The sequence below is a fragment of the Tiliqua scincoides genome, chromosome 11 (assembly GCF_035046505.1).
Source record: "Tiliqua scincoides isolate rTilSci1 chromosome 11, rTilSci1.hap2, whole genome shotgun sequence".
NCBI lineage: Eukaryota > Metazoa > Chordata > Lepidosauria > Squamata > Scincidae > Tiliqua > Tiliqua scincoides.
The window spans coordinates 21,027,116-21,048,490 of NC_089831.1; the positions used below are offsets into that span (position 1 = coordinate 21,027,116).

Sequence of the window (21,375 nt, forward strand, 5' to 3'; positions counted from 1 at the left end):
TGCCTTGTCGCAGCTTCTGTGTCAGGGGCGAGGCAGTTCATAAGGGGGGGGGGGCAGGTCCTTCAGACACTCTGGTCTCAAGCCATTTAGGGCTTTCACAGCATGATCCTAGACACGACCACTCAGAAGTTGTCCCACTGAGTTCAGTGGGACCTGCACCCGGGTAAACATGCAGAGGACTGCAGCCTGAATGTCAGGAACAGCAAATTACGTGGAATCTCCACTGTATGTTGTTGAAAAGCGGTATATAAATACTGTTAATAATAATAATACGTCTGGAGGAGTGAAATCATCGAGTGTCTGCACAACACGCGTGACAAACGGCTGGGCCGGCGGAGGTGGAAGTTCTGCCTTTTCTGCAATCAAAGCAAGATGCATTTTGCACAGGATCTTTTGCCTGTTTTGGCTGCATCGCCTTGTGCTTCGCTTCGCTGAGACACATGGAAAGGGACACTGTTTGCAAGATGGTTCACTTTGGACTAACGAGTCTAGAGCAGTGGTGCCCAAACCCCGACCCTGGGGCCACTTGCGGCCCTCGAGGCCTTTCAATGCGGCCCTCGGGGAGACCCCAGTCTCCAGTAAGCCTCTGGCCCTCCAGAGATTTGTTGGAGCCCACACTGGCCCGGCAAAACTGCTCTCAGCGTGAGGGCGACTGTTTGAACTCTCTGGTGAGCTGTGGGATGAGGGCTCCCTCCACTGCTTGTTGTTTCATGCCTGTGATGCTGCAGCGGCAGCAAAGGAAAGGCCAGCCTTGCTTTGTGCAAGGCCTTTTATAGGCCTTGAGCTATTGCAAGACCTTCATTCAATCATATGAGTTCATCTTTAATATATTCATTTATGTAAATCTATGTAAATCTATTCAAATTTCAAATGTAAATTAATTTTTTTTCCCTGGCCCCCAACACAGAGTCAGAGAGCTGATGTGGCCCTCCTGCCAAAAACTTTGGACACCCCTGGTCTAGAGGTCTATCAGGAGTTCACACCATCTCTCCTGATATAGAGAACTGCCGTGGGGGGGGGGACGACCCCAGACTGACCTCCTTCCCACCCCCACCCTGTAAGGGACCCAGGAGTCCTGCCCCTCCCCCACCCTGTAAGGGACTCAGGAGTCTTGCCCCTCCCCCGCCATGGAGGAGTCCTGGAAGTGACCCAAGAGTCCTGGCTTTCACCTCCCCCACCCTGTAAGGGACCCAGGAGTCCTGCCCCTCCCCCACCCTGTAAGGGACCCAGGAGTCCTGCCCCTCCCCCGCCATGGAGGAGTCCTGGAAGAGACCCAAGAGTCCTGGCTTTCACCTCCCCCACCCTGTAAGGGACCCAGGAGTCCTGCCCCGGAGCCCGCACTCACCCTGGCCGACGTCGCGGAGCCCCCAGCGCTCCACCGCGGAGAGCAGCTCGGCCGCCGCCATCGCTTCCCCCACTCAAGCTGCTGGCGCCGCCACCGAGGCCTTCGAACCGGCCAATCGCCGCGCTCGCCCCTCGCCAGCCAATCAGCGCCGGCGACGGAGGAAAACGGCCTGCCGCCGCCGCGCATGCGCAGGCCGGCAGGAGCGCTCGCCCGGCCCGGCACACGACCGCGGAGAGTCGCGCATGCGCTGTGGCGGACTCCGCTCCCCCGCCCGTAGGGAGGAGTGCGGCGCATGTGCAGTGCCGTCTCCCGGTCCGGGGACGCAGCGCGAGCTCTGCAGCCGCTAGCCAGTGAGGCCGGAGCGGAAAAGGCGGGGGAGCGCCGGGCTGCGGAGGCCGCTACTGTCATCGCGAAGCCAGGCCGAGCCGTGCAGGCGCCGCCGCCGCCGCCGGGGACCCTCCGGCCTTCGGAGGCCCCTCCCTTTTCCTCCCCCTCCCATCACCTTGCAGGGCGGGGGCGTGCACTGCACGCTGTTGTGCGTTGCACATTCATTTTTGGGCGTTGCACGCTCTTGTGCACTGCACTCTGATTTTTGAGCATTGCACTCTCTCGTGTGTTGCACGCTCTCACCTCTGGGCATTGCACACATCTTTTGGCATTGCACGCTCTTGTGCACTTCACACTCATCTTTGGACATCGCACACTCATTTTTTGCATCGCACGCTCTTGTGTTCTTCACACTCATTGAGAATTGCACGCTCTCACCTTTGGGCATTGCACACTCTTGTGCACTTCGCACTCACTGAGCATTGCACACTCATGGGCATCGCCCCTGCCTGCAACAAGCAAGCAGGGAGTCCTCCTCTTCCTCCGTGCATGCTTTTCTCCCTCCCCCCTTCTCCCCTTTGCCATCCCTCCCGCTCTGGCCTTGCAACACTGCAAGCGCCCCAGCCCCCCACTCCTCTGGACGCCCACCTTCCTTGCACTGGCCATTGGAGGTAGGAGGCAAGAAAGGAAGGGGGAAGCCTGAGCTGCCCCTCTCCTGGGTCCAGAATTCCTGCTTCCTGCGAACTGGATCATCATTTTGCTTCTCAATTTTTGGCCCAGGTGGCATCCCTGCTGCACCTTCCAGCATCCCCCCCCCCCCATTTTCTTGAACCAACTGGGCCGCTTCTGCCACAAGCCTTTTCTTCTCCATCTAGGCACCTGAAGCCGCTGCTCTCCTGCCAAGCGGGCTCTGTCCAGCACAGCCATCTCCTTATGTTCCAGGCTCGCTGCCTCCCTTGGCTTCCTTCTGTGGCTTTCAGGAACTGTTCTCCAGCTGTGCAGGAGAAGGAAGCAGCATCTCAGGTTTGGTGAGCTTTGGCCTTCCTGTGGATTTGGGCAAGTCTGAACAGAGAAGAAGTGGAGTTGCCCAACCTGCCAAAGGTATAGCCTGCCTCATCTGTGCTCCTCGGTGTCACCTGCCGTCCCTGGGGTGCTGCCATCCGCCCTCTCTGACACGGAGATGAGCTTCTTTGGGTTTGGGCAGAGCGCAGAGTTGGAACTGGTTCTGAGCGATGCGGAGAGCAGGCGGCGGGCAGAACACAAGACCGAGGAGGGCAAGAAGGAGAAATACTTCCTTTTCTACGATGGCGAGACCGTCTCTGGGCGGGTTATCCTCACCCTCAAACACCCAAACAAGCGGCTGGAACACCAGGGCATCAAGGTGGAGTTCATTGGACAGATTGGTAAGAGCAGTGGATAGACCTATCAATAACTAAGAGGTAACAGTAGCTTAATGGAGCCTCCAGCTATAGAGGTAGTCTATCTCTTGCTAAGAAAGGTTTGGTAGGTCTTGTAAGTAGAACCTCAAATAATACCTGGATCCTGTATTTCTGTGTACCTTAGTTAGAGGTACTTGTTTCTGGTGAGTAAGGGCCCAGTCCTATCCAACTTTCCAGCACCAGTGCAGGCACGATGCATCCCCAAGGTAAGAGAACAAATGTTCCCTTACTTTGAGGAGGCCTCCATGACTGCCTCCACACCAAAGGATGTAGTGCACACCCCATTGACACAGCTGCAACAGTACTAGAAAATTGGATAGGATTGGGCCCTAACATAGGTTTACAGCCCACGTCTTACTGAACACAATGGGTGTTCTTCTGTGTAAGGTAATAACACCATTTTCAAACACCTCTGACCATAGCCCAGGGGAAAACAAGAGGGGCAGTGCACCACTTTCAGGTCATGCTTGCGAGTGTCCAGGCCCCAGGAGCATCTGAATGACCACTGTCACGAATGAGATGAGTAGAACTTGGCCTGGTTCTTGCATCCTTAAGATTCAGCGGTGGTGGGTCTTGTTGCATTCAGGATTATAATTTGTTTGTAAGAGGAGGTGTCCTAATTTGTAAATCCACAAGCCATTCAGGGACTATACTAGCATCTCTTGATCTTGTCCCATTGGGAAAGAGGTGAGCTATTTTGCTATACTCCATTCTAGCTTAAGGTGCAGCTAGTACCAGAGTTAAGAGAAGATCTTCCTTGGTATATTTTTCCATGTTCTGCATGCCCTGCGCACTCCAGACCAGTATTGGCTGTGCAGCAGTCCCCCTCACCCGCTTTTTCTTCAGCATTTGGTCTGTTCCATGTTTGTAATTTTCTTTCCCCCATAAAGTTGCTGTACCACCCGGTTCATGTAGCTTACCATCCGTCTAGTGGCGTTGTCCTGTGGCTCAGAGAGATGCTCCAGGGAAGTGAGCAAGAGGGGATGTGGATGAAAAGCATCTGTCTTGTTAATTCTCAACATCTGGTCTTTGTAAGATCTATTTAAAAAGGGAAGTTGCCTTTTTGGCTTTTATGGGGATTGGCTACAGCTAGGGATGCTCCTGGCAGTCTGAGGCTCTAAGTTCCTCCAGGTTTGAAGGGACCCTTGTCTTATGTGGGTGGGCTCCCTTAAACGTCATGTGTGCGCATCCTCCCGTTGTAGTGTGACAATGTGGTTAACTTTGTCCCTTTTTTCAAGCTGAAAACGGAGTGACTGAGTTCTTCTGGGTGGCAGCCTCTCAGGGGCTGTCATTTTGCCCCAAATATTGCATTGGTCTCTAGGGTTGGAAGGGGAACAACCACTGCCCACCTCCCCAAACATGGTGGTTGCCTTTTTTTCCCCAACAGTATCCTGGAGCAATGCTATGTTTTGGGAAAAAACAAAATGGCAGTTGCCAGCCCGGGGGGTGTGTGTGGGTGGGTGTGTGGTTTGGATAGATTTCTAGAAGAAAAGTCCATCACAGGTTTCAAGCTATGATGAGTATGTACAATGTCCTGGTTTTAGAAGCAGGCTGTCTCAGAATGCCAGATGAAAGAGAAGGCCACAGGATGCAGGGATATTATTGTCTTGTGTGCTCCCTACAGCCCAATCCTATCCACACTTTCCTGGGAGTAAGCCCCACTGACTCTAATGAGACTTACTTCTGAGTAGACATGCATAGGATTGGGCTCTCAAGCATCTGGTGGGTCACTGTGAAATACAGGAGGCTGGATAAGATGACCCTTTGGGCCAATAGGGCTCTTCTTATGTTATCCCACCTGCCACAGCCCAATCCTTCTGGGGGTCAAGTTGAGCAGGTGTCCACAAGTTGGCCAACCCAGGAAATGGGGTCCCCACAATTACCTGAGGTCACCAAGTGCTGATGCCACAGCTCAAATTCCAGAGTTCATAAGTAGTGTATCCCAGGGGTTTTCAGAATGAGTTTAGGGCAATCTTAGATAGTGTACTTCAAAATATTGTTATTTTTTTTCCAAAAAAAATTTATGCCTTACTTTCCAGTTAAAGCTCACAAAGTGGGTTACGTAGCAAAGGGAGTAAATGATTTTGACGGAGTCCCTAGATGAAAAGATAACAGTGGTGGACAAGGTTACCCGAAAGATATTTTTCCCCCAGAAGTGATCTTCCCCGCTGAGCGCAGCCTCGGTGGGGGAATTGAGTAAGCTGCAAGACACATTTGCAGTTTGTCTTAACAGGGCTGGTTTTGCATCCATAAAAAAGGATTGAACCTTGAAGAGTTTCCCAGCATTCTTTGCAACATAGAGGGCATCCCCAGTGATTTGGATTTGTGAAGGATAGGAAATGTGGGGAAATTGGCATAGCATTTCTGCAGTTGAATAAGGACACAATCCTAACCAGCATTTCTGCAGTTCTGCAGTTGAATAAGGGCACAATCCTTGCTATCTCCCTGCTAATTGGGTAAGAGGCACTTTTTCAAGTGGGTGCTCCTTTTTTTAGCAGGGGGAGAGTAACTGGCCCACCTCATCCCAGCACTGTCTGTTCTAGTGGCTGTCTGCTGGTATTCATTTGCATTTTTTTAGATTGTGAGCCCTTTTGGGACGGGGAGCCATTTAGTTATTTGATTTTTCTCTGTAAACCGCTTTGTGAACTTTTCGTTGAAAAGCGGTATATAAATACTGTTAATAATAATTAATAATAATCCTGACCAGGTCTACTCAGAAGTAAGTCCTATTTTGTTCAGCGGGGCTTACTCACTGGAAAGTGTGGTCAGGGTTGCAGCCTAAGGTTCATTAAGACTTCCTCTCTCAGGATGTTCCATCTGAATCTGGATGGTCAACCTGTGAAAATGGTTCCTAGTAGTGTGGGATTCTTGCTCTATCACTCATGGTCAGTAGCCTACTCTCTCCTGGCCGGTCAGTTTCATGTGCCATTTTCCCAGATGCTCTACCCTTCTGTACTTTATTTCTTCACCACACAAGCACTGCCCACTGGAAAGGGATAGTCATAGCTTGTTTATCTTAGGGCTGTCCTTTATCTGCCTTTTCATATTGCACTTTCGTAGAGATCCACAGTTGTGTTATTTTGTTCCGTTAGAGTGCATGAAATTAGCTTGGAAATGACCCCAAGCCTTTGAGTGGGGTTCATGTGGTGGGAAGGCGGTCCGATTGCCTGCTGCAACCATTCATGTGGATTGAAAAGGGCACCATTGCAACTATGCCTGCGCTCTCTTTCTACAATGGGATTTATGAGTAGGGAAAGGAGTGCCAGCCTACAAATTCAGGAGCATCCTCGGTGATTTGGTGTTCTCGAGAAGGCAGATGGAGAGCTTCACCACATGCTCAGCTTGTGTTTGCTGTACCACTACAAAGCCTCTGAGAGCAGCTTCAGAGTGTAGAAGTGTCATTAACAGCCCCCATCCTATGCTCCACCCTTCCCTCGTTGATGCAGCCATGCCAAAAAGGTGTGCACTGTATCCAGTGGAGGGGAGGCAGAGTGGGAGGTTTCAGTGGGGAAAGGTAAATCCCTGCTCTTTCACTGGAGCAAGTCTGAGGAGAGAAAAGGGATGGGGAGGCTGCTGGCAGAGGGGATAGAATCTGGTGTGTACCATTGTCGCCATATTCACCACCTCTCTGCCCCTGTTCCATCGATCCCCTCCCTTCTTCCATGCTGGTTTACTTGCTCCAGTGGGTGCGCGGGCGAGTGGGCAGCGGTCCTGCAATGCGTGAAGAAAGACTTTGGCTCTCCCACTGACACTCTAGCAGCACACCACTCAGCACATTGCTGGAGTGCACTTAACAGCTGCTTTTCAACAGCCAGCATTTGCAGAACGCCTGTTCCACCGTCACCAAGAGCCCATAGGATTGGGCTGTAAGCTTGGTTTCTAGCTTGAGCCAGGGCAGAACAGAGGCAGGCCTTGCCTCGTGGCACGCTTTGTAAGGTCAGCCTGCGTCACTGATGTTCTGATCTGGTTGTGCAGATTGGCCTCTGGGTGCCTTCCTCCTGTGGCCCCTTTCAGAATCCATGCTCTTAAATGCTGTTATTAACAACAGTCCCCGTCTGTTGCCAAAGCACAGAATCACCGTGCCTGGTGCTTCCTCCCTATGTTATTGAGTTGTGCATCCCAAAGCCTATTAATTGTGTTGACAATTCTCCTGGCCCTGACATTTATTTCAAGTCCCCAGTTGCATTGATCATCTGCAATCCTTTCCCTGTGCCTGAGTGAGTGGGAGAAACCTGGCCAAGGCTTTTTTCTGCCTCTCTTTGTGGAAAAGCACCAGTACACCAAAGATCACTTTTCATTCCAATCCATTCTTCCAGGTACAGCATCCAGACATGTTTAATGCTCTCGTGGTGGCAGCTGCTCTAGATAGCATGCAGGCCGGTGGATTATTCATCTTCCCCCCTGTTTTTGCAAGGAGTTAGATTGGCACCTGTTTTTCCAGGGCTGATGATCGCATAGTAAGTCACCGGTAACTGGAATCCCATTAAAGTTAGTGCAAAACAGGGCACTAACGGGAATTGTTCCTGTCTCCCAGGCCCAGCACAAAGATCTCATCTGCTCTCCCCAAGCTTTCTCCAGATTTCTTTTCCACTACACCGCGCGTTCTCAGGTTGCAGAGAACTCATAAGGTGTGATGGGCAGTTCTTTGTGGTGAGTACAAGCATCTGACTCCCCCCTGAAGTTCTCTGAGACAGAAGTGGGATTCCTGCCACTTCATGAGAGCCCACTGTGAATTAAGTACAGTGGGCCCTCCGCATCCATGGATTCTGTATCCACTGATTTAACCATGCGCGGATACAGAAGGTTCACTTAGGTGTCTCCTAATGTTCCCCACAGTTTCTTACCTGGAGCCTCCAGAGACCTCTTTAGGGTCACGCCAAGCCTGTAACCCACTCTGTTGGTCTCCATGGCCCTCAAAATGACCTACAGAGGCATCCAGAAGCTACTTCTCATTTTCAGATGCTTTTATGGGCCATTCTTGCAGAGGCCAATAGGGCAGGCTTCACACCCTGTGGGTGCATTCCTAACCCCTTATGTCAGTGCTTTCCAGCACTGACATAAGGGCAATGCAGCTCTGAGGTAAGGGAACAAATATTCCCTTACTTTGAGGAGGCCTCCATGAGTGACACCCAACTGCAGGATGCAGCACACGTCCCATTGGCACTGCTATACCAGTGCTGGAAAGCACTGACATAAGGGGTTAGAATTGCACCCTACGTGACTCAGAAGAGACTTCCAGAGGCTCCGGGTAAGATTGCAGGTGCTGGACTTCAGCATCAGTGGAATTTCTTATCCACTGGGTGGGGGGGGGGGGCTTTAACCAAACCCCTGTGGATAAGGAGGTCCCACTGTACATCCTGGCTTTTCTCCAGTGTTGTGCACTTACACATGAATTGGGGAGGTGGAGGGATCAGTGGTAACTGCAGAGAAGGGTTGAGTAATGGGCAAATCACAATTGGTGGACCCCTGCCTTCCCAAGAAGCTGTTGCTGAAATTGAAAGTGTGTGATAACAGCTCCTTGGAGGTTTATGCCTTGTGTAATGAGAGTCTTTAAGTGGCTATCCTTGGATGAAATCTGGTCTTAGGAAGACCATCCTGTTCCTCGGATGCAAAAGAATCTCCTGCATGTTCCCGCTCCCCTCCCTATCAGTAGGAAGCCTACATTCATGCGCCATTAAAGGAAGGCTAATTGCAAGGACTTAAAAGATGCGATCAGCCCCTAGAGCACTGTTCACATTTCCATGTGTGAATAGAATTTATGGCAACCACCTTGTGTCTGAGAATTATTCTGAAACGGGGGGGGGGGGGGGGTTCCCTGCCACTGTTTTTCCTTGCTGGAAAAAATGTATCTAAAGGGATGTGTCTAAAGGAATGTCTAAAGGAGCTGGTTGCTAGGTCCCTTTTTTCCTTTGCACCATTGGAAAATCTGTAAGTAAGCTTTATTGCATCTTGTGAAACCCGGCATCTAATCTTGTGATCTCTAAAGGCATCCTTGTGGTTTTGAATGTGTGACATTTTAGCAGCACTGAAGTTCCTGGAGTAGATCTGGGCTGCAAGTTGTGTTGCTTCCCCTCAGAAGGCAGTGCTGGCTTGTACAAGACTTGGTATAGTGTTATCAGCTAAGAAAGTGAACTGTAAATCAAGGTCTCCATGGTTTGAATCTCGTCTCGCTAAGAAGCTATCATATGGTCCTAGGGAAGCTGTTCCCTCTCAGCCTCAGTTTCAATATGGAGATAAAAACAGTAACAATGAGAACCTATGTAGGCCTACTCGGGAAGAAGTCCCATTCAGTTCAATGGGACTTACTTATTCCTAAATAAGTGCCTTCTTCCCAGCCTTACAGAGAGGTAGATCTTAAGAATGGCATCATCTTAGTGCAGCTGAAGCATTTTACATACTCAGAAAATACTGTCTTGTTGTTGTTGTTACTGATAGGTGGTGGGGGGGTTGACATTATATTTTTATCTCACTTTTCAGGCAAAAAATGATTTTCCAAACATAATATTTACATCTAAAATCCAGTGTACATTTTAAATTGTATTTATCAGATTTCTGTTCCCCATTTTTTTCCTCGTCATGGATCCCAAGGTAGCATAGATGGAATTCCTGACATGCTTTCCATCCCCATCCGTGCACTAACCAGACCCAATCTTGCTTAGTATCCAGCAAAGTGACAGGCACCAGAGTTCTTTTCCCTCACTTATGCTTCTTCAGTCATGTCTGCTTCTTTTGGCTATAGCAGAAGGTCCAACATGGATATCTCTTCTGCAGTAAAAACCAGCATTGTCCAACTGAGCTGAGAATTGTTTTACTGTACAGAAGATACAGTTTGAGGAGGTACTTATTCCTTCTGATTTTTGAAGGCATGGTATTGATTTATTCATTTCTCCTTAAACATTTCACGCTGCCTTTCCCTCCTACGAAGAGCAAGGCTGCTAAAATACAGACTTGTTTGGATTTCCTTGCTCGTTACAGAACTTGAGTTTCCAAGAGTCCTTGAGGGCAGGTGAGAGGGTCTTTGTAGTATGCAGGCAAACCTTTGTGCCGTATGGCTTTATCGAGACTCTTTTGCTTCTAGAGCTCTATTATGACCGAGGGAACCACCATGAATTCGTGTCCCTGGTGAAGGACTTGGCCCGTCCTGGTGAGTTCACCCAGTCACAGACTTTTGACTTTGAATTCACGCACGTGGAGAAACCGTACGAGTCGTACACTGGGCAGAACGTGAAGCTAAGGTGAGCCACAACTTTCTCTTGGGGTTTCTACCACCAAAATCATTCTAGCCTATTGCCTTTTTTTCTGGCAATGTTAGTTCAGATACTGCTAAACAGAAGAATCTAGAAGGTGGCCTTGTGAGAAGACGGGGGGGTGTGTGTGTGTTCTATATTGAGAAAGAGGGTAAGGCCAAACAGAGAAAAACAGAGTTAGGGCACAATCCTAACCAGGTCTACTCAGAAGTGAGTTCTATTTTGTTCAGTGGGGCTTACTCTCAGGAAAGTGTGGTTAGGATTGCAGCCCATATTTCACAGCATTGTTATTGAAAGATACCTTGACCTGAGAATTGTTTTAGTGTAGAGTGAAATTAAGAAGGGAGCCACCAAAACAATTGCAGGTGTTTCCCAGTATCTGCTGGGGGTAGGTTCCTGCTTCTTCTATGGATACTAGAAACTGTGGGTAGCAGGGAACCCTATTCAAATCCTCCCATCACACTCATGACTCACCAAGACTTACAGCTGGTAGACTAATGCTACAGCATGTGACTGAGAAAACACGAGCAGAAAGTGGAGTTCTCTGTCTGCTTCCTCTGCAGTCAACATCCTGTTAGTGTTCTCTCTGTTGCCTCCTGGAGCATTAGTCCACCAGCTCTGCCTAGTGTTCTCAGTGTCTACTTTCATTTACTCATCATTCTGTAGCAAGCAAAGCAAAACTGTTTTGCAGAGCCTTTGCAAATGAAGAGGTGAGTCGTTCCCAGGATGAGGGGAGGATTTGTGAACCGCAGATAAGTGAAACCACAGATATGGGATCTGTGACTATGGGAGAACTCCTGTTGTGACCAGTAAATGCTGGCAAACATCTTGTTAGTAATACACATAGTGCTAATCAAACAGTAGAAAGAATTTGGGGATAGCTGACCTGGTAGTTGCTCACCTTCACGTGACTGTATTTATTTTTCCAGGACTCTCGAACATGGCAGTCTTTGCTGCTTTCCTTAGTAGGAGGGAAACTGGTTGGTAGGCATACAGTACGGTTGGGTGGAAATTCTGGAGTGGTTGGAGCCTTGCTAGCGCCTGGGGCATGTGTACCCTCTTTGCAGGTACTTCCTCCGGGCCACTGTGAGCCGCAGGCTGAATGATGTGGTGAAGGAGATGGATATTGTCGTGCACACGCTTAGTACCTATCCGGAACTCAACTCCTCCATCAAGATGGAAGTGGGTATCGAAGACTGCCTGCACATCGAGTTTGAGTACAACAAATCCAAGTGAGTGGGCTGGGGATGCCGGCAGAGCAACTCGGCCCTCTGCTGGGTCTTGGAGCATGAGGTGCTGTGGCCACATGGCTGCGGTGCAGGATTGCACCTCGTCTCATTGGTTGCTTCAGAGGGAGAGGTGAGATAGCACAGCTCCTCCTGCCTACACACCTGGAGTCAAAGGCTGTTTGGCTTCTCCCCTCCCCAAACCTCCTCCATCGTTGGTGGTTCCTCCTTGGCTGCGTTGGAAGGAAAAGTGAGAGGCTGAACCCCAGCCCGCCAGCTCAGTGGAGGGCTGGCGGCCACATATGAAGCTGTCTTAAGCTGAGTCAGACCATCACTTCTGCTAGCCCAGCGCTGTCTACGTGGCCTGGTTCTTGAGAGTCATGAGCTGAGGTCTGCCTCGTCCTTGAACTTGAGATCAGGGATTGAATCTCCTGCATGCAAAGCGTGTGCTTTGCTGCTCAGCTGTGACCCCTGCCCTCCCCTCTGAACTACCTCTGTCAGCAGCCATTCTTCTTGGCTGAATCGGAGGGAGAGGTTGGAGCATAAGGTTAGAGGTTGGAGCTTGTCCTCATCACCCTAGATGGGAAAAAGTGCCCATTTGGCTCCTCCCCTCTCCAAACAGTCTCCTGCAGCAGCCATTTTGCATAGGCACTATGTGACTCCCTAAGTTGACACTACAATGTTGTATGGCGCCATTCCAAGGCAAGTGTAGCAAGTAGAGAAGTATACCGGGAGGCTGTGCTCTGGTCTAAAAGCCCCTCGGAGTAACGCTACAATGTTGTATGACATTGTCTTGAGGCAGTTCTCGCGCCCTGGTGAAAGACTTGCTTGCGAATGCCTCTTCCCTGGTCCATTGTTCTGATTCTCTGGTGATTCTCTCCATCTTTTCCAGATACCATTTGAAAGACGTGATTGTTGGCAAAATCTACTTCCTGCTGGTGCGGATCAAGATCAAACACATGGAGATCGACATCATCAAGCGGGAGACTACGGGGACTGGGCCCAACGTGTACCATGAAAATGACACAATAGCTAAATATGAGATCATGGATGGGGCACCTGTGAGAGGTGAGGGGGGAGTTTGACCCTAGCCCAGAGCCAGCAGCAGCCCTCCAAAACCTTATGCCTTTCCCAGCCTTCCTTGCTGAGATCCTTGCACATGGAGATGATGGGCTTATCTACTGATATTACGCATGCAGTGTGCACGGTCTGTCCCTGAGCCATGGGGATATCCTTTATGTTTTTCTCTCCATCCCTCCTGGTAGGTGTGGTGGGCAGGTGGAGCAGAAATAAGGTCCGGAAAGAGTTTGGAAGTACGACAAGCCCAGGCTCCGAAAGTAAATGGTGCATTACAGGGTTTATTGTTCTCTCAGGGTAGATGGTGCTTTAAAAGGCGTGCTAGAGACAAAGTCTAAATATGGTCATAATGTAGACAACAGAGAAAGGAAAGCAGGACGGAAAAAGGGAAACAGGTACAATTTTTTTTTCAGCTACCCATATTTAAGCTTAGTTACAGTAGAGATTGAGGACTAAGAAATTGTGCCAGAAGCGTCGTGGAAAAGATGGGTTTTGGAAAAGGTTTTGGAGGGAGTAAGAGAGGGGGATGTCACACAGGGGCTCTTGGAAGCAGCTCTGAACTTAGTGAGGGAGAATGAACTGAGGGAGCAGGAGACCTTTGATCAGTTGAGGGTGTTGGAGTGGGAAAGGCAAAGGTCATGGGCCTGTATTGGGAAATAAGGGCAAAGACTGTTTTTATTTGTATAATCCAAGGAACCCAAGATAGCATAACTATACAGGTTGTTCCTTGTCTTCCACAGATTTGACTCAACACAAACCATAAGTCCACACTAGAGGACCTCAAAGGACATGACCTATTTAGCAAAACACTGGAAATGTCTTTCAGAAGGCTTCGGCCGGCCTCCTGAGTTGCATCCAGAGGTCCTGTGAAGCCTGGCCACAAATGTCATTATCTGTGGATTTTGGTATCCGCAGGGGGTCCAGGAATGAACCCCCTGTGGATACCAAGGACCAACTGTATTGATGAATACCAACACAACACTGTGAGGGGGTTTAACCCAAGGGATTGAGTGATTGGTCCAAGATTGGGGCAGAGTGGGGGCTAGAACCCAGGCCTCCCTGGGTTCAGTGCTCTGTCCACTTCATCACCTCAGCAAACCCTCCACGGGAACCTATAAAACACCATGTTAAAAGCGGTATCTCTGCACAGTGATGTCACGTTCCTCTGAGACCCTGTGCTCTTCCTTTTGCCATTCTTTGCAGGAGAGTCCATCCCTATTAGGCTCTTCCTAGCCGGCTATGAGCTGACGCCTACCATGAGGGATATCAACAAGAAGTTCTCAGTGCGTTATTACCTCAACCTGGTGCTGATTGATGAGGAGGAGAGGCGCTATTTTAAACAACAGGTGAAGCCGGGGGAGGCTGTGACTGGGAGTCTTGCTTGTTTTTCTCTTAACATGACCAGCAGTAGTGAGATCTTTGTCAGATAGTTCCACCATTACCAGTTACCAAATGGTCCCCATTTTTGCTTGTTTTCGTCTCCCTACTCCAGTGCTCTCATGCTATTTTTTCCTGAAAGGGCTGTGAAACTTACAGCATCCATATGTACACAGAATAAATAAATGCAGTGTTCCCCCTCCCCCCCAAAAAAAATCAAAGGGTGCCTGTTGAAAGCACCCTCTACTCTAGTTCTGTACCTATTTAACAAGCAAACATCCAACTTTGCCCCACCAGGTAGGTCATGAAATCAGTAGATAAGGCTTGTTCATGACGAGGCCTCTAGTTCTGCAACCATTTGCTGTTTCATTGTTCAGATGAAGACCATTAAAAAAGACAAATGAAATTATATTAATTGTTTTTTAGAGTAGTGTTTATTTGAAGTAAAGGTAATATCAGTTTCTGTATGTGTGGACATTTTCAGATAGGGCATCCCTCCCCCCTGATGTCCTAAGTTTTAGTGGTGGTGGGGGAGGTTGGAATGAACGTTTCTGTTTTTCTCGACGATGTACTCATGGAGAAGACTTCATCTGTTGAATTTCTGCCTAGTTTTCCTCTTTACTGTGCAAATGGGGAGTAGTTAACTCACCCTGCCTTTCCTTTTGGGGTAGGAAGTGGTATTGTGGCGCAAAGGGGACATTGTGAGGAAGAGCATGTCCCATCAGGCGGCCATCGCCTCTCAGCGATTCGAAGGTACGTCCTCCCAGACAGACAGCAGGACGCCCAGCCAGCCTTCAGAAAACAACGGGCGGCAGTGAGAGGCCTTCGGAGCAAGGGTTCTGCAGAACCGGTGTGTGGGCGAGGCTCGGGGATGTTGATGAGGAAGATCACCAAACAAATCTTTCAGCAGAGACTTGAGAACACAAATTATCTGTTGGGTTGTGTGTGTGTGTGTTTCTTTTCATTCCTTTTCTCCTGAGGACTAGCAACTTGTGGGATTGGGGAGGGAGTTGAGGGCAAGGCCTGCCTTCCTCTTTTGGGTGGTTGGATGCTTTTTAAGCATGAGAGGAACAGTGAAAAGATTCTAGGTCTATGGTAGGAGGCATTTGAAAACACAATCTGAGTTGTGAATGCTCCAGACGCCAGGCTGAAGAGGGTCAAAGACATGGAGGAAATACAGATTCTTGGCAATGTGTTTTGGGGGGAGGGAGGACTTCTTATTTTGCCTCTCCGAGCACCCCCTAGGCCAGGGCTTCTTAACCTTCTTTCTGATTACAGACCCCCAGTGGAATGCCAAATGTATCCCTATACCCCCTTCACTTGTTGAAATCCTCCTTATCATCAGTCCTGTTAAGTTCCGATATGACTTCAGAAGGTTCCAGTAGCTTGTTTTTACTTTATACATGGATAGCTAGAAACAGAACACCTCAATCTGTACTGATAATGTTGATAGTTAATAAGCTAATTCAGCGATTTTTCAACCATTTTCATCTCATGCCAAGGCACTGAAATTGTTAAGGCGCATCATTTTTGACAGTTCACAAGGCACACCACACTGCCAACGCGGGGCTCACATCCCCCAATAGCCCTACTAATATATGGCCCTGCCCCCAACCCCCACGGCTCACCTGCGAACCAATTGCAGTACACCAATGTACCCTGACACAGTGTTTGAAAATCCCTGATGTAATCTAATGACATAAAAATGTTGAGAGATTGAGTTCCATCTCCCCATCATTTGGTTCCCCATCCTCCAAAGGGGTATGGCTATCCCAAGTTAAGAATCCTTGCTGTGGGTGTGTTGCTGTAAGTACTTTTTTTGGTAATTTCAAATGTCAAGACCTCCATGGGTGGATTGAGTTCTTTGAAAGACCCTCTTTCCCTCGTTGACACTAGTCACACACATTCATGCAAATAGCACTGGAGAGACTCAAAGGTGTATTTAGTGTTTATACGTAAAAGTGCTGCTGGGCAAACATCTCCCCACTCCCAATGGCTATTTGTCCCTGAAGAAAAGCTCCTGCTGGTGCTGCTGCAATCTTTGTATTCCAGGGCAAATCACCATGGGTGATCACCAGAGCCTGATCTAAATTAAAACCATGGTAGGAGTGGAGGGTTATTCCCCCCCCTCGGCACAGTGTTCCAAATCTCACCTTCTTAACTAAAAGAAAAAAAAACACACTAGCTCCAGTCATGCCTAGTTTCACCTTTTCTTTGACAGTCTTTAAAGGTAGGTCTTTGGAAGAATCAGACTGAAAATTGGGCTGAAATTGCTTCCCAGCTTGCCATTTTTTTTCCTGCTGCTACCAGTCTTGCAGTAGCTGCGCTGCTCTGCATGACTGGCAAACACTATCCAATAGAGTTCTCAGGAGACTTATGCGGGGGGGGGGGGGGAAATGGCAGCTTCCTTGAAGACCTTATTGTTGCCAGTCCAGGCAAGTCACACCCTACCCCGTGCCCAGCATTGCTGAAATTCCTTCTCCATTTTACTATCTGTGAATGGGACACCAAAATTGAGATGGGGAAGGGAGGGATTTTGTCTGGCCCCTGAGATGCGTTGTTGGTCCACCTTGATCAGGGGTTCTCAAACTTCCTCCACCATGACTCACCTGTTTGGTGGCAGAGGGTGCCGTGACCCACCTCCTCCTCCAACACCAGGCTTCTGCAGGTCACTTTTGTAAACCAGAAGTGATTGTCTAGCTGCTTCTGGAGGCCTGGTGTGGCCTCCAATTGCATCCATAGGGCTCCAATTTTGAGCCAGCCAGGTGGGAGGGCCCAGCTCAATACCCACCCGACATCAGGTTGTGACCCATAGTTTGAGAAACCCTGATCAGATGAATATGGCCTGTTCTGACTCCCCAAGGATACCTTCCGAGGCCCTTGAATTGAAGATGCTGATGATTTGTACAGGGGATTTTCTGTTTTTTTTTTTGCATGCCAGACTTGTGTTCTTTCACTGAGCTCTGGGTCCTCTTTTCCAGAACAGATTGGGAGTGACCTTGACTGCAGGTAGGTCCAACTCTTTCATAGTTTAGGGATACAAAGATCAGGCTGGATGTTCCCCCACTCTGGAAAAAAAACTGTACCTCAAATACCTGAAACTTGGGAACACTGGCATAATCCAGCATTTGGTCATGTCTTCATAAGTGCCCATAGTGGGAGGCGGGATGTGTGTGTCTCTCTTGGCCCCTAGAATCTTTGCTGTCCCAAAGCAGAAAATTCTGCCCCCCAGCATATGGTTTTGAAATAATTGGAACAGTATGTTGTGCACAGTATCCAGGTGTGTCTAGTTCATATGCATCAGTCAATCTGACTTTTCATAGTTGAAATTAACTGATAGCCACAACTGCTACCTTTCCATTAGTGATATATTGGCATTTTCTTCTGTCAGAATGGGCCTAAAATATCACACATCTGTTGCAAATATTCAGAAATTTTGTGTGTCAAATTTCTTCTGATAGCTCTTCTCCAAGTAATTTAATAGCATAGTAATTCCCCCCCCCCCCAGATTTGCCTTCTGACTTCAGCACTTTTAGGAATATATATGTTAAGCTTTTTTAAAAAAAATCTGACTGATGAGAACTAGAAACTTGAATGCTTCAACACCCCGCCCCCCCCCCCCTTAACTCTCCAATGCTAAGATACGGATTTCAATGAATCCTGGGACCAAGTAGAAGCTCTTCGAGAGATGCTTGCAATTTCATTTTAATGATATATAATCTGGATCAAACTGTAACTCCAGAGGATATTCAGTTAACATTTAAGTGTCTCTTGATTGAATAGTCAGAGCTGTTTGTATGCAGTTGTCTCCACAGAAGCTCTGAAAAGTGCATAATGTTGTAAAGGGCACGGAATCAACTCTGAGAGTATTAAAAAAAATTTTTAGTCCTCATGAATCAATTTCAGTATCATTGAAAGTATCTGGGGCCCACACCTGAAATCTCAAAAGCCACTGAATTGTTTACTCAGAAGTAAGTCCTATTTTGTTCAATGGGGCTTACTTTCAGGAAAGTGTGGTTAGGATTGCAGCCTAAGATTCCCTGTGGTTTGTGACAGGGATCCAATGCCCTGCATCACTCCACAACTAGGGAAGCCAGAATAAAGTCATGCAGAATGGCAAAACTTGCCCATTCAATCCATTTTTGCCCTGTGTACGTATTTGATCCCTGTTGCAGCTTTGGGCAGAAATGGCTTAAAGTGTGCAAAATCAGGAAGAAGAAAAAGCAGACTTCAATCAGGTCTGCAAAATGCGTTCAGTGGTGCAGGATTTGGCTTGCCTGAGTGCAGGCATCTTTGAGTACCCTGTGGAGGAGTTGATCTGACACTGCTAAATGCACTTGGGATGCTTTTTTTCTAGAATGGAAACAGGTTCAAGGAATAGATTCACCTTTTGTTGGAAAACTTGTTTCTGATGCTAAGCTTACAAGATTCATCACTGGCAGGCTGTGAACTGAAGCTACAGATCATTAGTGGATCCATTTCAATCCAACGTTTCCCCCAATGACCACTTAGTAGTGCATAAGACCATTGCCTTGGCAGCTGTCATGAATGCGGAGATGCTGTAGGGAGGTCTTTGTGAGGACTTTCCTATCTGCGATAGTGTCTCTCTTTGGCTGCTCCCCAAAGTGAGTTTGATTCTCTCCATGCAAGTCTTGGCATCATTCTTGTGTCTCCTTTGGAACACAGGCTTGACCCTTACTCAGTTCTGATGCTTATTCTACTTTGTGAATGCTTTTTCTTTTGCTGTGTCCAAATTAAATGAGAAAGATGGGTGACATCCCCCAAGTAGAAAATCCCATTTTCCTTCCCTAGACAGAAGCGATGGGTGATAACTTTGCAGCAAGATCCAACACTCTTTACACTTCCATGGACTAAAGTCTTTGTGGCTGTTCTGGAACTGCATCTTCAGCTGTGATCTTTTACCACTGGCAGTAAAAAGTGTCCCAGTGTGATGTGTGAACAGTTTCAACCATTGGTAAGTGGTTGTTCAGACACACTTAAGCCAATAGAGACACGCTAGGCTGGTTTCTATGATGCCATCCTCTGGCCTATGTAGGGATTTCTTCCACTGGTTTGCATGCATTGCGTCAGAATTTCAAGAGCACTGAGAAACAGGTTCATTTAGAAGATGTGAAGTAAGATGTTCATTTTTTTTTAAAGCAATCCTTTTCCAGCTGTACAGATGTCTAGTGGCTGCCCAGAGTGGGAAGGTAAACTTCGTCAGCATTTGGTGATAAATTCTGTTTTGAAATCCATGCCACATGCTTTGTATATAGACCAGTGGCCCTTCAGTGCTGTGGCTGTTTTGGTTTGCTTGCTCTTTGGGGACCACTGCATTTTCTTACCAAGTCCAGCAGGAGGAGGCTTCAGAGGTTTCCAAAACAAACCCAACTGCTGCCAGTCCTCTACAATCAAATGACATGCCAAACAGTGCATAAGCTGTGACTCCACATCAGTGCCGGAAAAGCACCGGGTGGTGGTGGTGGGGGGGTAGAACTCATTTTCTCCGAGGATCTTGGCTTTCATTCTAACAACAGCAAAAAGGGACTTCCATGCCATCCCAGTGCACAGGTTTGCTTGAAAAGTGTGCTGCTAAATCCTATAGAAGTCCTTGTCACAAGGTGACTGAATCAGATTTTCAGAAACTGGAGGTGGAGGTTTTACTGCCCTGAAAAGTTCCTTCTCTTTGCCTTGTGAATAGTACCAACAAAACATACTTTTGCAGCAATAAGGCCTGCAACATTGTTCTGTTTTGTATAATTTATGCTAGCTGAACCCCCCCCCCCCCCCAAAAAAAAATTCTCTTGGTTTTTGAAAGGCTGTAGTCCACCTCTCTTTAATTAGCCCTTCCCTGAACTCCGTTTCTTCCAAGCTTGGCCCTGATGCCCATTCAACATCTCATTCCTGGAAAAAGCCATGTTCGGGGTCAAGTCTAGTAGCAAGATGGTAGGAAGCAGGAAAGAAGCCCCAAATGAAGCCACTGGAGCAGCAAGCGTGGTCTTTGGGGCTGTCTGCTCTTCCAGGAAGCTCTATTTGGGGAGGGGGGAGTTGGAAGTTAAATACTAAATCAAGCAGTGTAACTTGTAAATTTTCAGCCTCAGCATTGTTTACATGTTTCTTAATTCATTGTCTTTTAAATGGTTGTATTTTTAAAATGATGGGAGGGGGTTTTTGTTTTGGGGTTTTTTCGTCTCCAATTGAAAAAAAAAAAGCTATTCTAGGCTTTCAAGGGTTGCGTCTCGGTGTCTTTCTTGAGCTGCCTGATTCTCTTCCACTTCTGACCCCACTCCCAGCTGACTTTCTATAAAAGGGCAGAAATCGAGTCTAAGAACCTTTCTTGTCTATCTTGCATCTCTGCCTGTGTGGAGATCAAGTTCTCTGTATATGCTCAGAGGCACTGGAACTGCCATTACAAATGGTTGCTGGCACTTTCTGGTGTATATTTAACTAACTGCTTTCTGCCCAGCGCACAGGTATACAATTTGATCCCTGTTGGGTATATGTAATGTTGGGCAGAAATGGTTTAAGCTTTGTACAGAACTGTTGGACTGTAGCCCTTTGTAAACAACATCCTCTGCATGGCGGAGTGGAACATGTCTGACGGCCCTGACTGCCTCCAGGGAACTTCAGCACATGCTGACAGAGGGAGGCTTTCTTCCTGTGATTTGTTGTCACAGAGGTGCCCAGGGACCTGACCAGTAGCACTGGGGCCATGGCTGGCTGGCACATTGACTCAGGGGTCTCCACACTTTTCAATATGAGGCCACCTCATATATTTTACACATTTTCACAGGGTGAAAAAAAAAATCAGTTTTATAAACGAATGAATGAAATTTAAACGAATGAGTAAATTTCACTTGGCTCTTTTTTTTTTTAATCATCAGCATGATATGCTTCAGAACAAAAGAAAGATGTGACAATTAGAAACAATGCCATTCTTAAACTAAGAAATAACATATAATGAGGAAAAATGTGAAAAATTAACAAATGTTCTGACAAAAAAAAGAGCTACTGCGAGCCGGATAAAATCTTGTGGAGGGCTGGATGTGGCTTCCAGGCCATAGTTTGAACGCCACTGCCTGAGATGATACCTCTGCAGATATTTTCTCTTATAATTCACAGCTGTTCTACCTGCTCTTTTTGTTTCCTCTGTCTCCTGTGTGTGTAGACGTGCCCACGTCAACTGAAGAGAACACTTCATGCATCTGATGAACTGAGCTCCAGTCCACGAAAGCTTAAGCTTCTTTAAAAAAATGTGTCATTGCAGGGCTCCAGTGCCTCCCTACCATAACCATTAAACCATAAACATTCCTTGCTCATTAAAATCAACTTGATAA

The 21,375-nt window shown here is 47.9% G+C and overlaps 1 protein-coding gene across 2 annotated transcripts; it reads left to right on the top strand.

The window, feature by feature from the left end:
• Window positions 1–2,208: 2,208 nt before the first annotated feature.
• Window positions 2,209–21,373, top strand: VPS26B (VPS26 retromer complex component B). 2 transcript variants are annotated; one of them, XR_010794971.1, is made up of 7 exons: window positions 2,209–3,075; window positions 10,190–10,346; window positions 11,426–11,590; window positions 12,477–12,652; window positions 13,865–14,007; window positions 14,710–17,047; window positions 18,851–21,373. XR_010794971.1 is itself a non-coding variant. In XM_066639278.1 (6 exons), the coding sequence occupies exons 1-6, from the start codon at window positions 2,853–2,855 to the stop codon at window positions 14,854–14,856; spliced, it is 1,011 nt and encodes a 336-aa protein (XP_066495375.1). In that variant the 5' UTR covers window positions 2,209–2,852; the 3' UTR covers window positions 14,857–21,373. The 2 variants fall into 2 exon arrangements, 1 of the variants encoding a protein (XP_066495375.1); XM_066639278.1 differs by having other exon boundaries at window positions 14,710–21,373.
• Window positions 21,374–21,375: the final 2 nt, after the last annotated feature.

Coding starts and splice junctions, on each gene's coding strand:
- VPS26B (XM_066639278.1), top strand. CDS start 2,853: ATGAGCTTCTTTGGGTTTGGGCAGAGCGCAGAGTTGGAACTGGTTCTG. Junction 3,076..10,189: donor GGAGTTCATTGGACAGATTG/GTAAGAGCAGTG, acceptor TTTTGCTTCTAG/AGCTCTATTATGACCGAGGG. Junction 10,347..11,425: donor GGGCAGAACGTGAAGCTAAG/GTGAGCCACAAC, acceptor CCCTCTTTGCAG/GTACTTCCTCCGGGCCACTG.